At 38.3% G+C, this 17,245-nt stretch overlaps 1 protein-coding gene across 12 annotated transcripts in view; it reads right to left on the reverse strand.

Moving 5' to 3' along the window:
- Positions 1 to 17,245, reverse strand: part of FOXP2 (forkhead box P2) — a 593,826-nt gene that overhangs the window by 146,731 nt on the left and 429,850 nt on the right. For all 12 annotated transcript variants that reach the window (XM_054023896.1, XM_054023887.1, XM_054023878.1 and 9 more), the window contains one exon: positions 2,886 to 2,975. In XM_054023896.1, coding sequence (XP_053879871.1) covers positions 2,886 to 2,975 — 90 coding nt within the window. The remainder of the gene's footprint in view (positions 1 to 2,885; positions 2,976 to 17,245) is intronic.

A 17,245-nucleotide genomic window follows, 5' to 3' on the forward strand; every position in this document is an offset into this window, starting at 1 on the left:
AGATGTTACTTTAAAAGTTTTATTAGATCCATAATATAGTCCCAATCTGTTTCCAGTTGCCAGATTGGTCAGTGGTTCTGAAATTAGAAACACATTAATATTGAAGCTAATTTAATATTTTGGTGGGAGAAGTTTGTTCTCTCCTTTTACTTCAAGCATATGTTTCTTTGTATTTGTGTCCTCTAAACCCCACATTGTTAAGACCTGTATATATGTATCGGTGCCTATTGCTATGAAACTTTGGCATTAAGTTACCATTAAATCTGTCATAATAATGTAGTAATGTTGTACAATTTTATGATCTGTACTACAATATTGGGCCTAACTGGCATCATAATGCTCAAGATGTAAATTTCCACTACATAACGAACAATGCAAAGCTCTGTATTAACAGTCAACGACAGAAATAAAAAAACTCCAAGAAGTTATTTTCAAACCTTTTTATACACTTTACAGTCAGAAAGAAAAATAAAACATGGAATTATACTCAGGCCTTAATTTACGTGACATTTGATACCTAAACTGAAGTTGGAGAACAAATTTCATTTTTCTTTCATTTAAAAAGTATCAAATAAAGTGCACACACTTAATAAGAGACATTGTGGGCATTCTGGGTGTCTAGAGCAAAATCTGGCATCAAAAAGCAGCAATCCTGGCTTTAGAGAGCTTTTGAAAAGAAAATATTTGCTATTTGTTTTCTTTATTTACTCCTCCCCTGTTTCACCACCACTGGTGAGAAGGAAGCACGAGGCATCTTTACCACTTAGGGCATGTCTACACTGCAGTTAAACGCACATGGCTGCCCATGACTGATTCAGTCTATGGGACTGTTTAATAGATGTTCAAGCTCAGGCTGGAGCCCGACCTTCTACACAGCAATTAAATAGTTCCATAGCCCAAGCCCCGTGAACTCAAGTCAATTGACACGGTCCAGCTGTGGGTGTTTAATTCTAATGTAGACATACCTTTCCTTTCCTTGGGAGACTGAAAAACGCAGGGCATATCCTCCATGTTTGATCCATAGGGAATATGAGGACACAGAGCATCTCCTCCAATCTCTCCCCCTCTTTCAGAAGAATCTCTCCCTCTCTCAAAATAATCACCATCACTCTAGGTTTCAGGTCTGACTCCCTATATGTTTCCCTTCTTTCATCACCGTCCATCCCTCCCAGCTGTTCCTTCCAACACTTTCCTCCTTAGACTTGAGATAAAGACCAGGTGGTGGGTGGAGCGTTGAGCTGCCAATCCTACCCTTAAGCACTCACTGAAGAAACATGGCTGGCAGGTCAGGCAGCTGCTGCCAGTCTGGCCACTTTTTTTGTCTCTGTCCTCAGCTTTCAGAACATCCGGTAGAGGGAAAAGCCAACACTGAGGAGAAGAGTGGGGAAGCTGAGACAGTCTCAGGACTCTTGCTTGCTTTCTATAGCAGATCCTCATGGCATGATGCCAACTGTATATATTTAATTCCCCTTAGACATCTGCCTGAGTCTTTGGCCTGGTTGTAAGCACTTATAGTTGGTTTAAAAAAGCCAGGGCAGTCCTCACTGAACTGAGACAGCTCGTAAGTATGCAAATTGCTGCAATTTAAAAAGCACATTGGAAAAAGGTGGAAGCGTAGAGCTGTGTGAACGAGTCCTTATGTTCCTTCATGAATGTGTCACAAAGAAAAGGGTGAAAATGTGGAATTACATTAAAAAGTGCACAAGTGAACATAATGTTTCTGGCAAAATTTCACATGAAAGAGAGAAAGAAAGAAAAGAAAACTCTTGTGTATGAGATACTCCCTTAGACACCCCAGAAGAGAAAAATGGCATGAAGACTAAAGCCAAAGAACACACCACACAAATTACATCTGAGACAAAAAGACACTTATTTAAAGAAAGTTAACTGAGGATGCAGAGCAGCCCCAAGTGGCTGTTTGGAATTCTGGCTCAGTGGAGAACCCCAACCAGAAAGGCACCACACAGAAATTCACTGGCCTATCAAAGAATATGTGACCTCCAAAAGGCCTAAAGATAGGGGCTGTGAGGGAAAAGATGGGAGGAATTATACTTTCTTTACACTCAGAGCCATGCACAATCATCTCTCACATATTGTTGTCTTTTGCTGTTCACAGGTGAAAATATGAATATTTGGTATGCTTGAAATGAGTGAGAATCTCTGGTGTTAGCAATGTATAATTTCATATAGAACTCTTACTTACAACAACCTACGAATGAGGTAAAATTTACAACAAAAAAACAACCAAAACTTCCTGGGATAACACGTTTTACCTTTTACAAATGGTACACATATTTTTATTAATAAAGTACTTGGAAAAATTACTCAACATGTGGTAAAGCAATTCACAAATGCTGAATGAAACACAGCATTCAAATATGAAACTCTAGAATATATTTTTTCTAAAAGCAGCAGGTGTAGCTCCTTTGCAATTCACGCAGTTGTGTTGGCAGCTTTGGGTTGTTCTGCATTTGTCCCTTGGTTGGAATGCTAGTGGATTGTCTACGGCTGCTTTGTTTTCTTAGACATCATTTTACTCCTAGTCTTGACACAGGAATTTTTACATCCATTTGTGAGTAAGAGCACACACAATCTCTCAAGATATCTGTACAAACATTCTTTATATTGTAGCTATTGAACTCAAATTTGGTTTGCATAAATCTCTGTAGTAAGTGACCTTTTAAGTATCTACAAACTACTACATTTTCTTATTGTGCAGTGAGTTTTCTTTATGAATCAGAAATGAACTACTAGCACGCAAGCATATCTACTGTATTTGTGAAACTGTACATATGCAAGAGTACACTACAGACATACACATACATGTGCAAGCACAATGCACTTCCTTGTGAATAAGGCCCCAAAGATAAGCATATTTTACTAACCTGCAGTGGTCTCTGTTTATCACTGCCCTTAGGAGATTTCAGTCCACTTGTCTGTTGCTGTAAGAGCAGCTGTCTTGCTGCTTGTAGTGCCTAAAAGTAAAAAGACAATCCTGAAATAATTTTTGAACATTTCATAGAAAGAGGCTGGTTAGTCACTGTGAATATTAGGTAAGTACATTCAGAGAAAATATAGTCTCCTCCTATTCAATCTGTAATCATTAGACTTGAGTTTTTCTTAAAATATACACGAAAAATCCTCAGAATGTACATACATAAGACTTCACTAGAATTTATGGATGTACATGAAATCCTGCAGGAAATAAAGTTAATTTGTTTAAAGTGCTTGAAGAGGAAAAATCATAAACTGCATCAATAGCCTCATTTCCACAAGGAACTTGTCTTTGAGTGTTCAACTAAAATGCCCACTCCCTTGTAAATTATCATTCAATTTGCATTTTCGTATTACAATTTTGAAGCAAAAGCAGTAGACTTCAAGTGTTACCGGAAGCTGTAATTAAATTTGACAAATCAACATCAGATTATCTTGAAAGTGAATTAATAAGGATATTCATTGAAGATTAAAAACACTTTTTTGTACTTACAATTCAAGGGGAAACCTCTCCTTTGACAAAATAAAGTGCAGTTTTAATGCTAAATAAAACTGAGTGGTTTTCATTTGCATTCTTAGTAAAATCAGAGAACAAAGAAATTACCACTCCACCAATCAGATTAGTTTCTGTGGATGACATTATCCCAATCAAAATATAAGATGTTTTCATTTATTTTATGTTTTCATTCCAACTCAGCAAAATAAAGCTAAGCAATAGAAATGTATATAAACATTCCATTTACCAGAAGAGGGCTAGTTTAAATGAATTTTGTCTATAAAATTACTGTAAAAACAAGAGCTACAAAACAGCACTTACTAAAAGATTTATTTTAAAGGAAAAACAGTTTAAACTAATTGTAAAACATTTATAATGAAGCTACTTGAAGAACTCTTTTTCTCCTCCCTCTTCAATGTCTGAGTTCAGTGAATAGCAGTTATGTTATTTAACAATGTATTAAACTACGGTATATTGCTGTTACTGGAACATACAGTATATATATCACAATACAATGCAATCTCATCAATATTCTCCTAAAATAATCAAGATTCTCAGCTGATAAAGAAAGGTACAATTTTGATTAGACTCAAATGAGCTGGTTTTTAAGATAGTTTCTAGTATCCATGACAACAGTTGCTTTGACAAGATGTGCATATGGCATTACACTGCCAGCTGGTGTGAACAATGTTTGAACTACTGCATTGAGATGCTGAGCAAACAGAAAAAGTTGCCACGTCTTAACCCTCAGGGAAGGCAGTCATCCCCTGATCAATTATGAAAAGACAGAGAGAGGGCTGCTACAGTCTGGCTCCAAGCAAGTTTTCTGAGAAGGCAGGCAGACATAGGAAACCAAAGTAAACAAACTGAATGCACTAACACCATCTCCTAACAACATTGATTTGTCTCCCCATAGAAGGATCTGGTACAAGTTTGCAGAACATACTTTTAACATTTGGAGACATTCCCACAACAATCTGCTTATTGTTTCATCAAATTCTCAAGTAATTACAGGTCAGCTTCAGCACTAGAAGGATTATTACATTCCCGTACATTCCCCTGAACCTAGGTAATGAGAGAGAAAGAGAGAGAGACCCAGCTTCTGTTCTTTAAAAATAAGTACAATTCAATGTATTTCAATGTGCACTTGGAGTATTTTGTCACCATAGAACTTGTGTTCTATTTGCTATTTTAAATAGAACAATAATTTTCTTTGCAATCATGGTTCATGAATAGTTTCTAAAGGCCAAATCCTAGTCTTGTTGCAGTCAATGAAAAATATCCATTAACTTCACTGGGACTAGGATTTGGCCCCAAGGTCCTATTCTGAAACACTTGGCTGAGAAATGGTACTGCTCAGGCATCACATTCATTTTGATTTGTAGTGAGTTTTATGATCCTTCACAATCTTTGGAGCCATACCCGAGGGAGACTGGAATTAAAGAGAGGGAATCATTGCACTGTTGAATTGACAGGAGCTTGCATAGCTCACCAATCAGATGGTGTTGTTACAAGGACTAGTGAAGAGATCTGAAGATAAATAGAAGAGGGAAAGAGCCATGAATAATTAATTTCTTTTTATTTGTAGTGGTAGCAGAAAGTTCATTAAACTGATTTTATCTGGAAAAATTATAATACAGCATCTTGCTGGTATACAGACTAATCAATGCTAGAAAATAATAATATCCACGGGTTATTTTCACACTGCAAGTTGTTTCAGTGTTCCAATCTTCCTCAGAAACACCGACAACTAGCACCAATATAAAATGGAATCAAATCTCTGGCACAGCTCTAGATTTACTATACCAGAGAATTAGAGAACTGGAATCTGAAGCATCTCAGAATTTTGCCAGGCAATATTGCTCAAATCATGGGTAGCATACTAGCACAGCATCACTATAAGAAAGCATGAATCCCTACCACTACAAAATAAGTCACAGTCTATGAAAAAGAAATACACCACAACAGGATATGTTTGCATAAAAGGCTACACTACTTAAACTAGCTTGATTTATATGTGCAGGTAGAGACATCTTTAAAAGAGTAAAGGCTCATCTTTTAATACAGAATGTCTTACAAATGATGACTACCTGAATACTTCAATGAGCTTATTGTGGCAATTTAGATTACTGTAAACACAGGAGATAGAAGAAGAACAGAAAACAATTTCAAAAGATCAGAGATGATTTAAAACTCATAAGGAGAAATCGCTGACAGTCTTTGTTCTTATATCTGTTATCACATGACACATTTTTCCTCAATGTAGTGGTTAACACTTTGGTATTGCTTCTCAGTAAACAATTTCTCAGAGACATATTGTTCATCTCAGATAATTATTATTGGCACTATTCAAAACTGTGAGAATTAGGGGACTATAAAACATTCAGTTCTATCAGTTCATTTACTGCTATTAAATCCTTGAAAAACAACTTGACAATTTAAAGTAAAATATTAATGTTGGAAGACACATCTACATTTCAGTCATGTATCAAATTAAGGCAAATTCCAAATAACATTAATAAAGTTTTGTGAACTAATTGCATGACAATATGTGATCTAAATACAATTCTGCTAAAACAAACTAACAGATGTTTACAAACTTTGCTGGTCAAAATTATGCAGTTTTGACTCGAATGCTAGCAAAAGGAAGGTTTCTTGGGCAGTCAAAACAAAATCCAGTTTCCAATGACATTTGTTTTGAATTAAGGAGGCATTTTTGCTTAATTAAATTATCTAATTTAGTAAAACTGTAGAAAAATAAAGGCGATGTAGATGAAAACACTAAAAATAACTAAAGATTCCGACTGAAGTCGCAATTAGTTTAACAATGTGAATGAAAATCATTATAATGGTTTAAGTATTGGCAGCATGAGCAGGAAATTTGGGCATATGGGTTTCCAGAGCTCACTGCATCTTGCAGTAAAATATTTATTGGGAACACTATTTCTTAATATTTACTGTGCAGTTCCAACCTATCTGAAATGTAAGCAGAACAAAAATAAAATTTATTGTATATAATTCACTTTATTAAAGTTGATAATTTGATGTACATTTTTATGTGTGTTAAAGATAATTGAAGGAGATATGAGTCATGTACTATTCCCTAGATTTTTGTTATTTTAAGAATGCTTTCAAATTAATTTAATAAGATTTAATATTTTAACAAAGTTGAAAGTTGCTACCAAAGAAGGTAAACAGATTACTTTCCTGCTTTAAAAAGTAAATGTGTATTTTGTAGAAAACAGATGTCACTCATATCTTTTCTTTAAAAATAAGAATGTTTAACCTATAAGCCTGTTGCATTTGAGACGTTAAAATGAAAAATGACATCTACGCCCATTAATATCTTCAATGTATAAACAGCACAGCATGACACATTCTTGAGAGCTGAAGGCTACAAAATCTCTCTGAAACATAAATAACAAAGCACTCAGAAGCATATTTGATGTTGATATTCATCTCTGAGAAAAACACTGCTGCCTGGGCTTCTTATGAAAATAGATGCAGCCCAAATGGATCTCCTGTAATTGGTTTCAGATAGCGAGGTCAGAAGAAATATGATACAAGAAACTATTATGTGGAACAGTCGAAACAAGAATGTTTATACAGGCACTCCTCAGTTATACTGACAAACGGTGTATATTTTGCAGATAACCAGAACCAAAAAACTTGCCAGAAGACAGCCAGATTCTTTCACCTTTCCACCCCAAAATCCCTATTTTATTTTGTTAAACGATTGACTGTTTTAACTTTGACCACTGAACATAAAATAAGCTTCCAAACAGTCTTCCCAGTTGTAAGTTTCATACAAGAGTTAACTCTCATCACTGGTAACACCATGTATGCATGCACATGCACTTAGTTGAGTTAAAGACAAGAGGCCTCAACTTTATTAACTGGAGAGCAGCAAATTAACCAAGTGATTCTACAGCTACATTTAGTCCCAGCCATTAGATCAGTGGAACCTTTGGCCCTCCAGGGTATTACACTGAATCCCTCGTTTCCCCTAATGACTCAGCTTCACAAGCCCAGAATTGTATAGGCATCACTTTCCCTTAAGGAGATTTAGGCCTGCTTGTAGGGGAACCACACATCTGTGTATGATTCTTCCTAGTACTAATCCAATGATACTAGTAAACCCCTTTGTTGCTTAACCTATGATTTTGTTATCTGAAAAAGGTAATGGGGACAAAGCTCTCTAACAAACAGCCCACAGGTTACTAGCCACTCAGTAATGACAACTGACAAACATTCCAAACTAATCTCCATAAGTTAGCAAAACTATCATTCCAAGGCTCTTCAATTTAAGAAGATCTGAACCACCTACCACTACAAACCACGCTGCCCAATGACTCTTTCTGGATACACCAAAGGAAAGCAAACCCAAACTTTACCAAGGATTAGTCTAATCTGCCTTGGTGAAAAAAAAATTCCTTCCTGACTCCAAACATGGTGATGAGGAAACCTTTTGGAAAGCATGCCAAAAGGGGACAAACAGCTGAGAACCTATGCTGTCAAGAGCATCCCACAATTAACATCTGGGCAACAGTAAGAAGACGGATGCCACAAAGGTGTGGGAGGCTGAACAATTATTATATTGTTTGCTGGCAGTAGTGCTCATAACCTGCTAGTTGTTTCCTCAGGAAACTCAAGAGTCTAAGAAATCTAGATGACCAGTAGGGAGCTGAAAGAATTAACTACTGCAGAATTAGTGAACATTGTTTAGGTGGGGATAGTAGTGAGAAAGGTAATGGTCAACCAGTCCCAAGTAATGGAAAGATTGACCTAATTAGTCTTACAAGAAAGATTTTCCTGCTAGCCCAAAGTCTTATAATCAGTGTGGGGGATAGTTTGGGTGGTGGTGCCTTAAGATAATATATATAAGATACTTAACTTATTCATAACCATCAAGTTGTGCACAGCCCTAGCCAGTACAAACATATTTTTATAACTGTTACCTTCACCAACCCTCCCTCCCATTTTTTTTTAACAGTCAATATATTAACTTGTAAGTTTTGTGGGGCAAGAAAAATGTTTGCCTCAAGCACACTGATACCTAGATCCTAATTGTGGTCTTTGGTCATTCCTGCAATAAAAACAAAAATAGAAGCAGCAATTCTTTTTAATATAATGCCTATCTACCTGAGTTTCTATTTAGGCTGGATGTTATCCAGCATTAATTTCCAACAAAAGAGAAAAAGTAACAGTAATAAACTGGTGAATGCAACATGAAGTCTCATAATGATGTTTAATAAAAGGAAATTAATCATCTAATTGTCATAAACCTATTTTCAAACAGCAATCTATCAGAGAGAAATTATGCATCTGTAGTTATTGACCTTTCATTTTACCATGACTGATGCATAATTAGATGAGTTTTGTGAAAAATACTAGTTAATTACAAGGAAAAAAACAGTAATTGTTTGGGGTATTTTTGCATTTAATATCATATTTTTTCTGTGAAGGATACTAATAAATATTTTGCACCAATAGATACTTTTCTTAGAAGCTAGCATATTTCATTTTACAAAGACAAATTTAGTTTCCCTTTACTTATCCCAATTAAATAGGTACAAAATACAGCTTCAAAATTAATATCATTTTCCCACCCTGGCGCTGGCCGGCCCTGGAGTGGTAACAAAACCTCCACACCGTTGCTTGCACTAATTTCCTGTGCAATGAGCACAAGTTATCCTAGTAGACCTCATTTCATGATGGGGATCGGGGTACACAGTAGAATATGCACATGTATTGTGATTGCATACCAAAGTGTTATCTCCAAAGCTCTAAACACTCGCAGAATGAATTTTTGGGGTTAGGAGGGATCTGAGAGCAGTGCAGCAAAGCTGTGCATCACCTGACTACCTTTTTTTCCTAGAGAGGCAAGGTGGGTGAGGTAATATCTTTTAGTGGAGTTGGTCTCTCTCATGAACAGAAATTGGTCCAATAAAAGATATGAGCTCTCCCACACAGTCTCGCTCCTGGGACCAACATGGCTACAACTACACTGAATTACTCTTTTCCTCACAGACATATGGTACTCCCTGAATCTGGCTTACACTGTGACCCTTGGTAAAGAGTGATCAGATAGGTAGCTTGCAGTATGTTATTATTGTCACTGTATATTATTTATTGACTAACAACATTAATAAAAAAGCCAGAGGGCAAATATTAGTTGTGCAAGACCACATATATGCTCTCATTGCCATCCTTCTGCATGTGGCACTGCCATTGAAGTAAATGGGAGATTTAATTACAACTTAATAGAAGAATGTGGCCTGTATCTCCATACTGACTGAAAGAAGCAGTCAGATCACTATACCGGTATTCACATGAATTAATACATAAAATCTGCTAGTAGATATTGAAAATGTATTAAACCGGGAGGGCATGAAGGAGAAATGAAGAATGAACACTTCACTTATCCTATGTGTGACTTCAGAAGCAACAAAATATTTGTGGAATTATTCAATAGCTATGAAATATTATAGATGATCACCTATTTCTAATACATACACATACCATCTGTTAGGAAGTAGGTTCAAAAACCTCTTGCATCAGGTCTCAAAATGCATATTAGATAGTAACTTGTTGACTGTTAAGGCTATTTGTAAGTAAAGCTGTGTGAAGCTAAATAGTTTTGATTCGGGAGGAACGATGGTTAACAATTCATAGATAGGGAGGGGAGTCGATGCACATGGAAGCAGGTATGGTTCAGCCACTATACAAAAGCAACAGAGGGTCCTGTGGCACCTTTGAGACTAACAGAAGTATTGGGAGCATAAGCTTTCGTGGGTAAGAACCTCACTTTACTTGCATCTGAAGAAGTGAGGTTCTTACCCACGAAAGCTTATGCTCCCAATACTTCTGTTAGTCTCAAAGGTGCCACAGGACCCTCTGTTGCTTTTTACAGATTCAGACTAACACGGCTACCCCTCTGATACTAGCCACTATACAGTGATCAGAGCCTAACTAAGTTTGATATTTTCAGAATGGATGAGGGTGGAAGAAGAACAATACCATGATATCGAAGTAGTACTATGATGCTAGACCTCGAGAAGGGGGATTTTTAGTTACTAACAGCTGGAAGGGAAAAGTTAGTAAATTAAAATCCACAGAATCAGTATAGAGGCAGAATAAGAAATAGAGTTATATTAATAGGAAGTATTCATATTCAAGAACATCATTAAAAATGGAAACAAAAATAGAAGGGGCAGGACAGAAATGAAGACTGATTGGTGTTGGTGGGTAATATTACGAGAGATATAAGGAAATTTGAAGAACAAACGCTAAAAGGACAATTATATTAAAATGGGATTGCCTCAGCCATGAAGAGCACAGTCATGCATACCCATACCTTTACACTTATTTCTCAATTGTGCCCTGTATTCAGTTGGTCAAGGGATTTGCAAAACATGGCTAATGCAAAGTCCTCCATTCTGACAGGCTGAAGGCCATACTTAGGCCAAAAGGAAGAGACCTACATAGTGGAAAGCAATTAAAAAGTCATCTTATAGCAATTATGCAAATCAGAGCCCTCGGTCAATCAGAATGTACAGAATTTCATAATTGCTGAAGAGTTATTAATTAATAAGGATTCTGCATATGAAGACAATAACTATTTGATTTACTACTGCCCTCAGAATTGCACATCCATAGATATTTAATACTGTTTAACTATAAAAGGAACTACTATTAGGGTATGTGATGGTGACGCCAGACTTTTTCAGGGGGGGAAGGTATGTAGCCTGTGTGCATAAAAAAAGTTCACAACAACTTACAACGTATGGAAAATCTAAATGCATGTTCATTGCTAGCACGAAAGAAATTTTGTTTTGAAGTGACAAAGATTTTATACCACTAAGAGAGAAACTTTTAATAAAAATACAATTTCAGCTTTTGATGCTGCAAATATTTACACACATACAGTACTTAATTTTCAGAACATGTGTAGTTCCTTTGAAGTCAATGGGACTAGTCATGTGAATTACAGGAGAACCTCAGAGTTACAAACACCTTGGGAATGTTTGTAACTCTGAACAAAATTTTATGGCTGCTCTTTCAAAAGTTTACAACTGAACATTGACTTAATACAGCTTTGAAACTTTACTATGCAGAAGAAATATGCTGCTTCCCCCCCCACACACACACACCTTTTTTTTTTAGTAGTTTACATTTAACACAATACTGTACAGTATTTGCTTTATTTAGTGCATACTTCCGGTTCCAAATGAGGTGTATGGTTGACTGGTCAGTTCGTAACTCTGGTGTTCGTAACTGAGTGAGGTTCTACGGTAAGTTATATATCTGCTTAAATGATCGAAGGATCAAGTACTTAATTTTTTCTCTTTCTTCCCCACCTGCATCGGAGGGTGACCAGATGTCCCGATTTTATAGGGAAAGTCCCGATTTTTGAGTCTTTTTCTTATATAGGCTCCTATTACCCCCCACCCCCTGTCCCGATTTTTCACATTTGCTGTCTGGTAACCGTACTTCATCCTCCTCTTCTTCTTCTTTTTTTTTTTTTTTGTGTGGCCTATGGCAGTTTTGTAAAATTCAAATGAGACATCCTACCAGTGATGGCATTTTTTAAAAAAGCATTTATTAGTGGCTGAGGATCTTAGTCTATCTGTCTGCCTGTAATGCAATAACTGTTGAAAAACCACAATCTGATCAATTCCAAAATTACAGGAAATGTTCCAGACATCAATGGGCAGAACCCTATTGATTTTAGCGAAAATAAGAAAACCAGAAAAAGCCTGATTTCCACTCTGGCCAGAACCCAACTCATTTTTGTGAACATGGGAAAAACAGAAAAGACTGATTTCTACTAAAATCACCATTTGGTCACTCGGGATATAGGGATAAAATGGCTAGGGTTAAGAGAGGCCCCCTGACCACTCAAATGAGCAGTTCCCACCCCCAGGCTGGGTCCATCACCCCCCAACTCCAGCCAAGCCCATCCAGATAGGCCCTTTGCCCCCCAACTCTGTCCAGGTCACTCACCCCCACCCCAGCATTGTGGTCAGAATGCTACTGGTATTGCTGAAAACTGGAAAATCAGAAAAGCCTGATTTTTACAGAAGTTAGGCTTTTCCAGTTTTCCAATTTTCACCAAAACCAATAGGATTCTGATTGGAGAGAGTATGTGTGTAGGGGGGCTTGGCTATCATGCAGGCTCAGGCCTAGGTGGGTGTACAGCTTTGAGTACATAAGCAATAAAATATGGGGCCCTCTAGTATAGTTTATTCTAAAGTTTCAATAGCACAAATTTACAAATCAGTTGTACAAACCTGATTTAAATCGATTGGCATTAAAAAAATCTAATACTTTAAATCATGATATAAATCACTCCACCCTGTATGGGACTTTTAAAATAGCTATATCAACTGAATTGGATCCAGTGCGTAAGTCTGCTGAGCTCCCTACTTTTGCACTGGGGGAAAATTATATGTATTTCTTTTTCAAATGTGTTTTTAATTTTCACACGGCACGCAGAGCTCTGGATGAGCACTTAAAATCTGAATAAATGAAACAAAAAATGCAATAAACATAATACCAAAAAATGGGAGTCCCAATGGTGGCCATTACTAACACATTTTACTGTAAGTTATTTACATTTTACCAAGACTTTTGATAAACACCCTTTCACGAGGCTATTAAGGAAACTTGATAAACTCTGGAGAGAGCTACAGTCTTGCCAGGGTTTTAAAAAAAGATGAGGTGTCAGGATGCAAAGAATAGCAATAAATAGCCAATTTTCATAGAAAGAGGGGGCCCCAGAGTTGGCAGAGTGGGGGAATAGGGGCGATTCAAACCACACTGAAGTCAATAGAAAATTTCCATTAACTTCAGTTGGCTTTGGATCAGGCCCACAGTGAGATAGGAAACTTTTCTGCAGAAACAAAATTATTTAGCTTAACAAAGACTAGAGAGGATCGTGAGGAATTCCAGAAGGAACCACAGTATCCAAATGACCATAAACAAAATGATATGTGGACTAGAAAAAAGCACACGTGCTTCCAGTGGCTGGTAAGATGAAGGCAGCTGGAAGACTAAGGGAGTTGGCCAACTGGTGAGCATCTCTGAAGCACTTGTGTGTTATTGCTGTTAATAAACTTTGGGGAGCAAAAGCGGAGTACTTTCTGAGCTGTGCTATGCTGATAACTTGCCATCAAGTTTGGTAGAACTCTGGGCTGCTTGCTGTATTTTGGAATCTAGGCTTGGTTGCTGACTGTCTTGGCTAGGTTGCTCAGCTGTTAGGTGTGTTAGCACCTGTTTTCTAGCAGGGGGTCTTTTGAAGGGCGTAAGCAGGGGACTCTTTGAAGTGGGAGAAATGCAGCTTCTGATTGGATAGGGCAGCAATTAGAGGCAGCTGAGTGAGATGGGTTGAGTCACCAATTCCTGCTATGTGGGTGGGGGGGAAGGGGGGACAGGATTTAAAAAGCATGCAGGCTACCACTGGCTGGTGAGACACGTGGCTGGTGGTGAGATCAAGGCAGCTGGAGCCCAAGAGAATTAGTCAGCTGAGTTTGAGTGGAGGGAGGTAGTGTTGCGAGTTGGTTTTTGGTTCCTTAACTTGCAGGTCCTCTACAGAGAACAGCCCACCATGGAAGAAAAAAACATGATGCTAACACCACTGCTAGCTCTTTCTCTGCCTCCACCTGTGGGGACCCCCTCCAGACAGAGATCCTCACCCTGGAGGATTCCACCCAGGCCCTGCCCTTGACTTGCTGGGAATGCTGCCTGCATATCCCTGCTCATAAAAGTCAGGCAGGGGGAATCAATGGGTATGAGAGGTGTCTGTTGATGGAGTCCCTCAGGAAGAAGGTAAGACAGCTGCAGGAGGAGATGGCTTATCTACGTAGCATCCAGGAGCACAAGGACCTCATTGACAGGATGCATATGGAGACATCTGGGATGGAGGATGATAACCGACCACAGATGACCATGGCAGCACCAGAGAAGGAGAACTGGATGCTCTGCAAGTAGCAGACTGGCTGTTGGCCACCTCGGTCAGACTATGCTTCACCCCCTATTTGGGTCTCCCATCCATCGAGATGGTGTGCTGTCCTGGCAACAGGAAGTTGAGGGTGAGGAGCCATTTACCCCCAAGGCATACCCCAGAGGAGGTGGTCAGGGATTCCCTTGTGAAGGGAACAGAGGCATACATCTGCCAACCTGACATGATGTCCCAGGAGGTGTGCTGCCTGCCTGGAGCCCATGTTTAATGAGGAACATGTTGCCTGCCTGGAGCCCATGTCCAAGATACAAGGGAAAGGTTGCTGAGGCTCATCCATCCCTCTGATCACTATCTCATGTTACTCATCCATATGGGCATTAATTATATTGCCAGGTCTTACCCTGAACAGATCAGCAGTGACTACAGAGTTCTGGGACCAAGGGTGAAAGTGTCAGAGGCGCAGGTTGTGTCTCGTCCATTCTCCCAATTGAGGGTAAGGGCCCGGGCAGGGACACACGCATTCTGAAGATGAATGCATGGCTGCGTAGATGGAGTCGACAGGAGGCCTTTCGCTTCCTCAACCATGGGATACTCTTCTGGGAAGAAGGTCTTCTGGGAAGAGATGGGGTCCACCTGACCAACAAGATGAAGAGCATCTTTGTGCACCAACTCGCCAACCTAGTGAGGAGGGGTTTAAACTAGGTTCAAAGTGGGCAGATGACAAAAGCTCACAGGTAAGTATAAAAAAGGTGACCTTAACGGAAGGTTATATGTTGGGGGAGATGGAAAATTACAATAGGTTTATAGGAGCAACACTAAAGAAATCGGTGGGGGAATCTGCTCAACATCTTAAATATCTAAACATAAACACAAGGACTATGGGGAATAAACAGGAAGAACTGGAACTATTAGTACATAAGTCAAACTATGACTTAAGTGGCATCACAGAGACTTGGCAGGATAAATCTCATGACTGGAATATTGGTATAGAGGGCTATAGATTGTTTAGGAAGAGCAGGCAGAGTAAAAAGGGAGGAAGTGTTGCATTATACTGAGGTCCAGAAGGATGTGGGAGAATCACTGGGTAAAGATAAAAGGGGAAAAATAAGGGTGATGTCAAAGTAGGGGTCTACTACAGACCACCAAATAAGAAAGAGAACATGGATGAGGCATTTCTAGAACAAATAACAGAAATATCCAAAATACACACTGGTGGTAATAGGGGACTTTAATTATCCAGACATCTGTTAGAAAAGAAATATAGCAAAACACAAACATTTCCAGTAACTTCTTGGAATGTATTGGGAACAACTTTTTTGTTTCAGAAAGTGGAGAAAGAAACCAAGAGGATAGCCATTTTAGACAGAAAGAAATTGGTAACAAAACTGAAGATGGAAGGCAATTTGGGTGAAAGTGATCATAAAATGATAGATTTAATTATTCTAATGAAAGGAAGGAGTGAGAGCAGCAGAATGAGGACACCAGACTTCAAAAAGGAAGATTTTAATAAAATCAGAGAACTGGTAAGTAAGGTCCCATGACAAGAAAATCTATGGGGAAAAGGAGTTCAGGAGAGCTGGCAGTTGCTCAAGGAGACAATAGTAAAGGCATAATTGCAAACTATCCTGAGGCAGACCAGTAAGAGGCCAACATGGCTCCATCAGGAGCTCTTTAATGACCTGAAAATCAAAAAGGAATCCTACAAAAAGTGGAAACATGAATGAATTGCTAAGATGGAGTACAAAAGAATAGCACAAGCATGTAGGAACAAAATCAGAAAGGCTAAGGCACAAAATAAATTATATCTTGCAAGGAATATAAAAGGCAATAAGTAGAAGTTCTTTAAATAGATTTGGAGCAAGAGAAAGACAAAAAAAGTGTAGCAGGGAAGCAGAGCTAAAACTGATGACATCAAGAAAGCTGAGGTGTTTAATGTCTATTTTGCTTCAATCTTCACTTAAAAGGTTAATGGTCACCAGATATTCAACACAATCAATATTAACAAGCGGGAAGGAACACCATAGTAGGGAAAGAACAGGTTAAAGAATATTTAGATAAGATAGATGTATTCAAGTTGACAGGGCCTGATGAAATTCATCCTAGGGTACTTAAGGAAATAACTGAAGCAATCTCAGAACCATTAACAATTACCTTTGAGAACTCCTAGAGGACAAGTAAGGTCCCAGAAGGCTGGAGAAGGGCAAACATAGTACCTATCTTTAAAAAGGGGAACAAAGAGGACCTGTGGAATTACAGACCACTCAGCCTAGCTTTGATACCTGGAAAGGTACTGGAACAAATTATTAAACAATCAGTTTGTAAGCTCTAAGAGGATAACAAGGATATAAGGAAAAGCCAGCATGGATTTGTCAGGAGCAAATCAAGCCTAACCAACCTAATTTCCTTCTTTGACGGGGATACTGGCCTACTGGATATGAAAGAAGCAGTAGATGTGATATAATTTTGATTTTAGTAAGGCTTTTAATACAGTCGCACATGATATGCTCATAAGCAAACTAAGTAAATATGATCTAGATGAAATTGCTATAAGGTGGATATTGAGTTGGTTAAAGACTGTACTCAAAGAGTAGTTATCAATGGTTCGCTGTCATACTAGGAGAGCATATCTAGTGGAGTCCTTCAGAAATCACTCCTGGGACCAGTACTATTCAATATTTTCTTGAATGATGTGGATAATGGAGTAGAGAGTATGAGTATGGAATTTGAAGATGACACTAAACTGGGAGGGTTGCTAGCACTTTGGAGAACATGAGTAGAATTCAAAATGTCCT

Source organism: Malaclemys terrapin, chromosome 1 (assembly GCF_027887155.1).
Source record: "Malaclemys terrapin pileata isolate rMalTer1 chromosome 1, rMalTer1.hap1, whole genome shotgun sequence".
NCBI lineage: Eukaryota > Metazoa > Chordata > Testudines > Emydidae > Malaclemys > Malaclemys terrapin.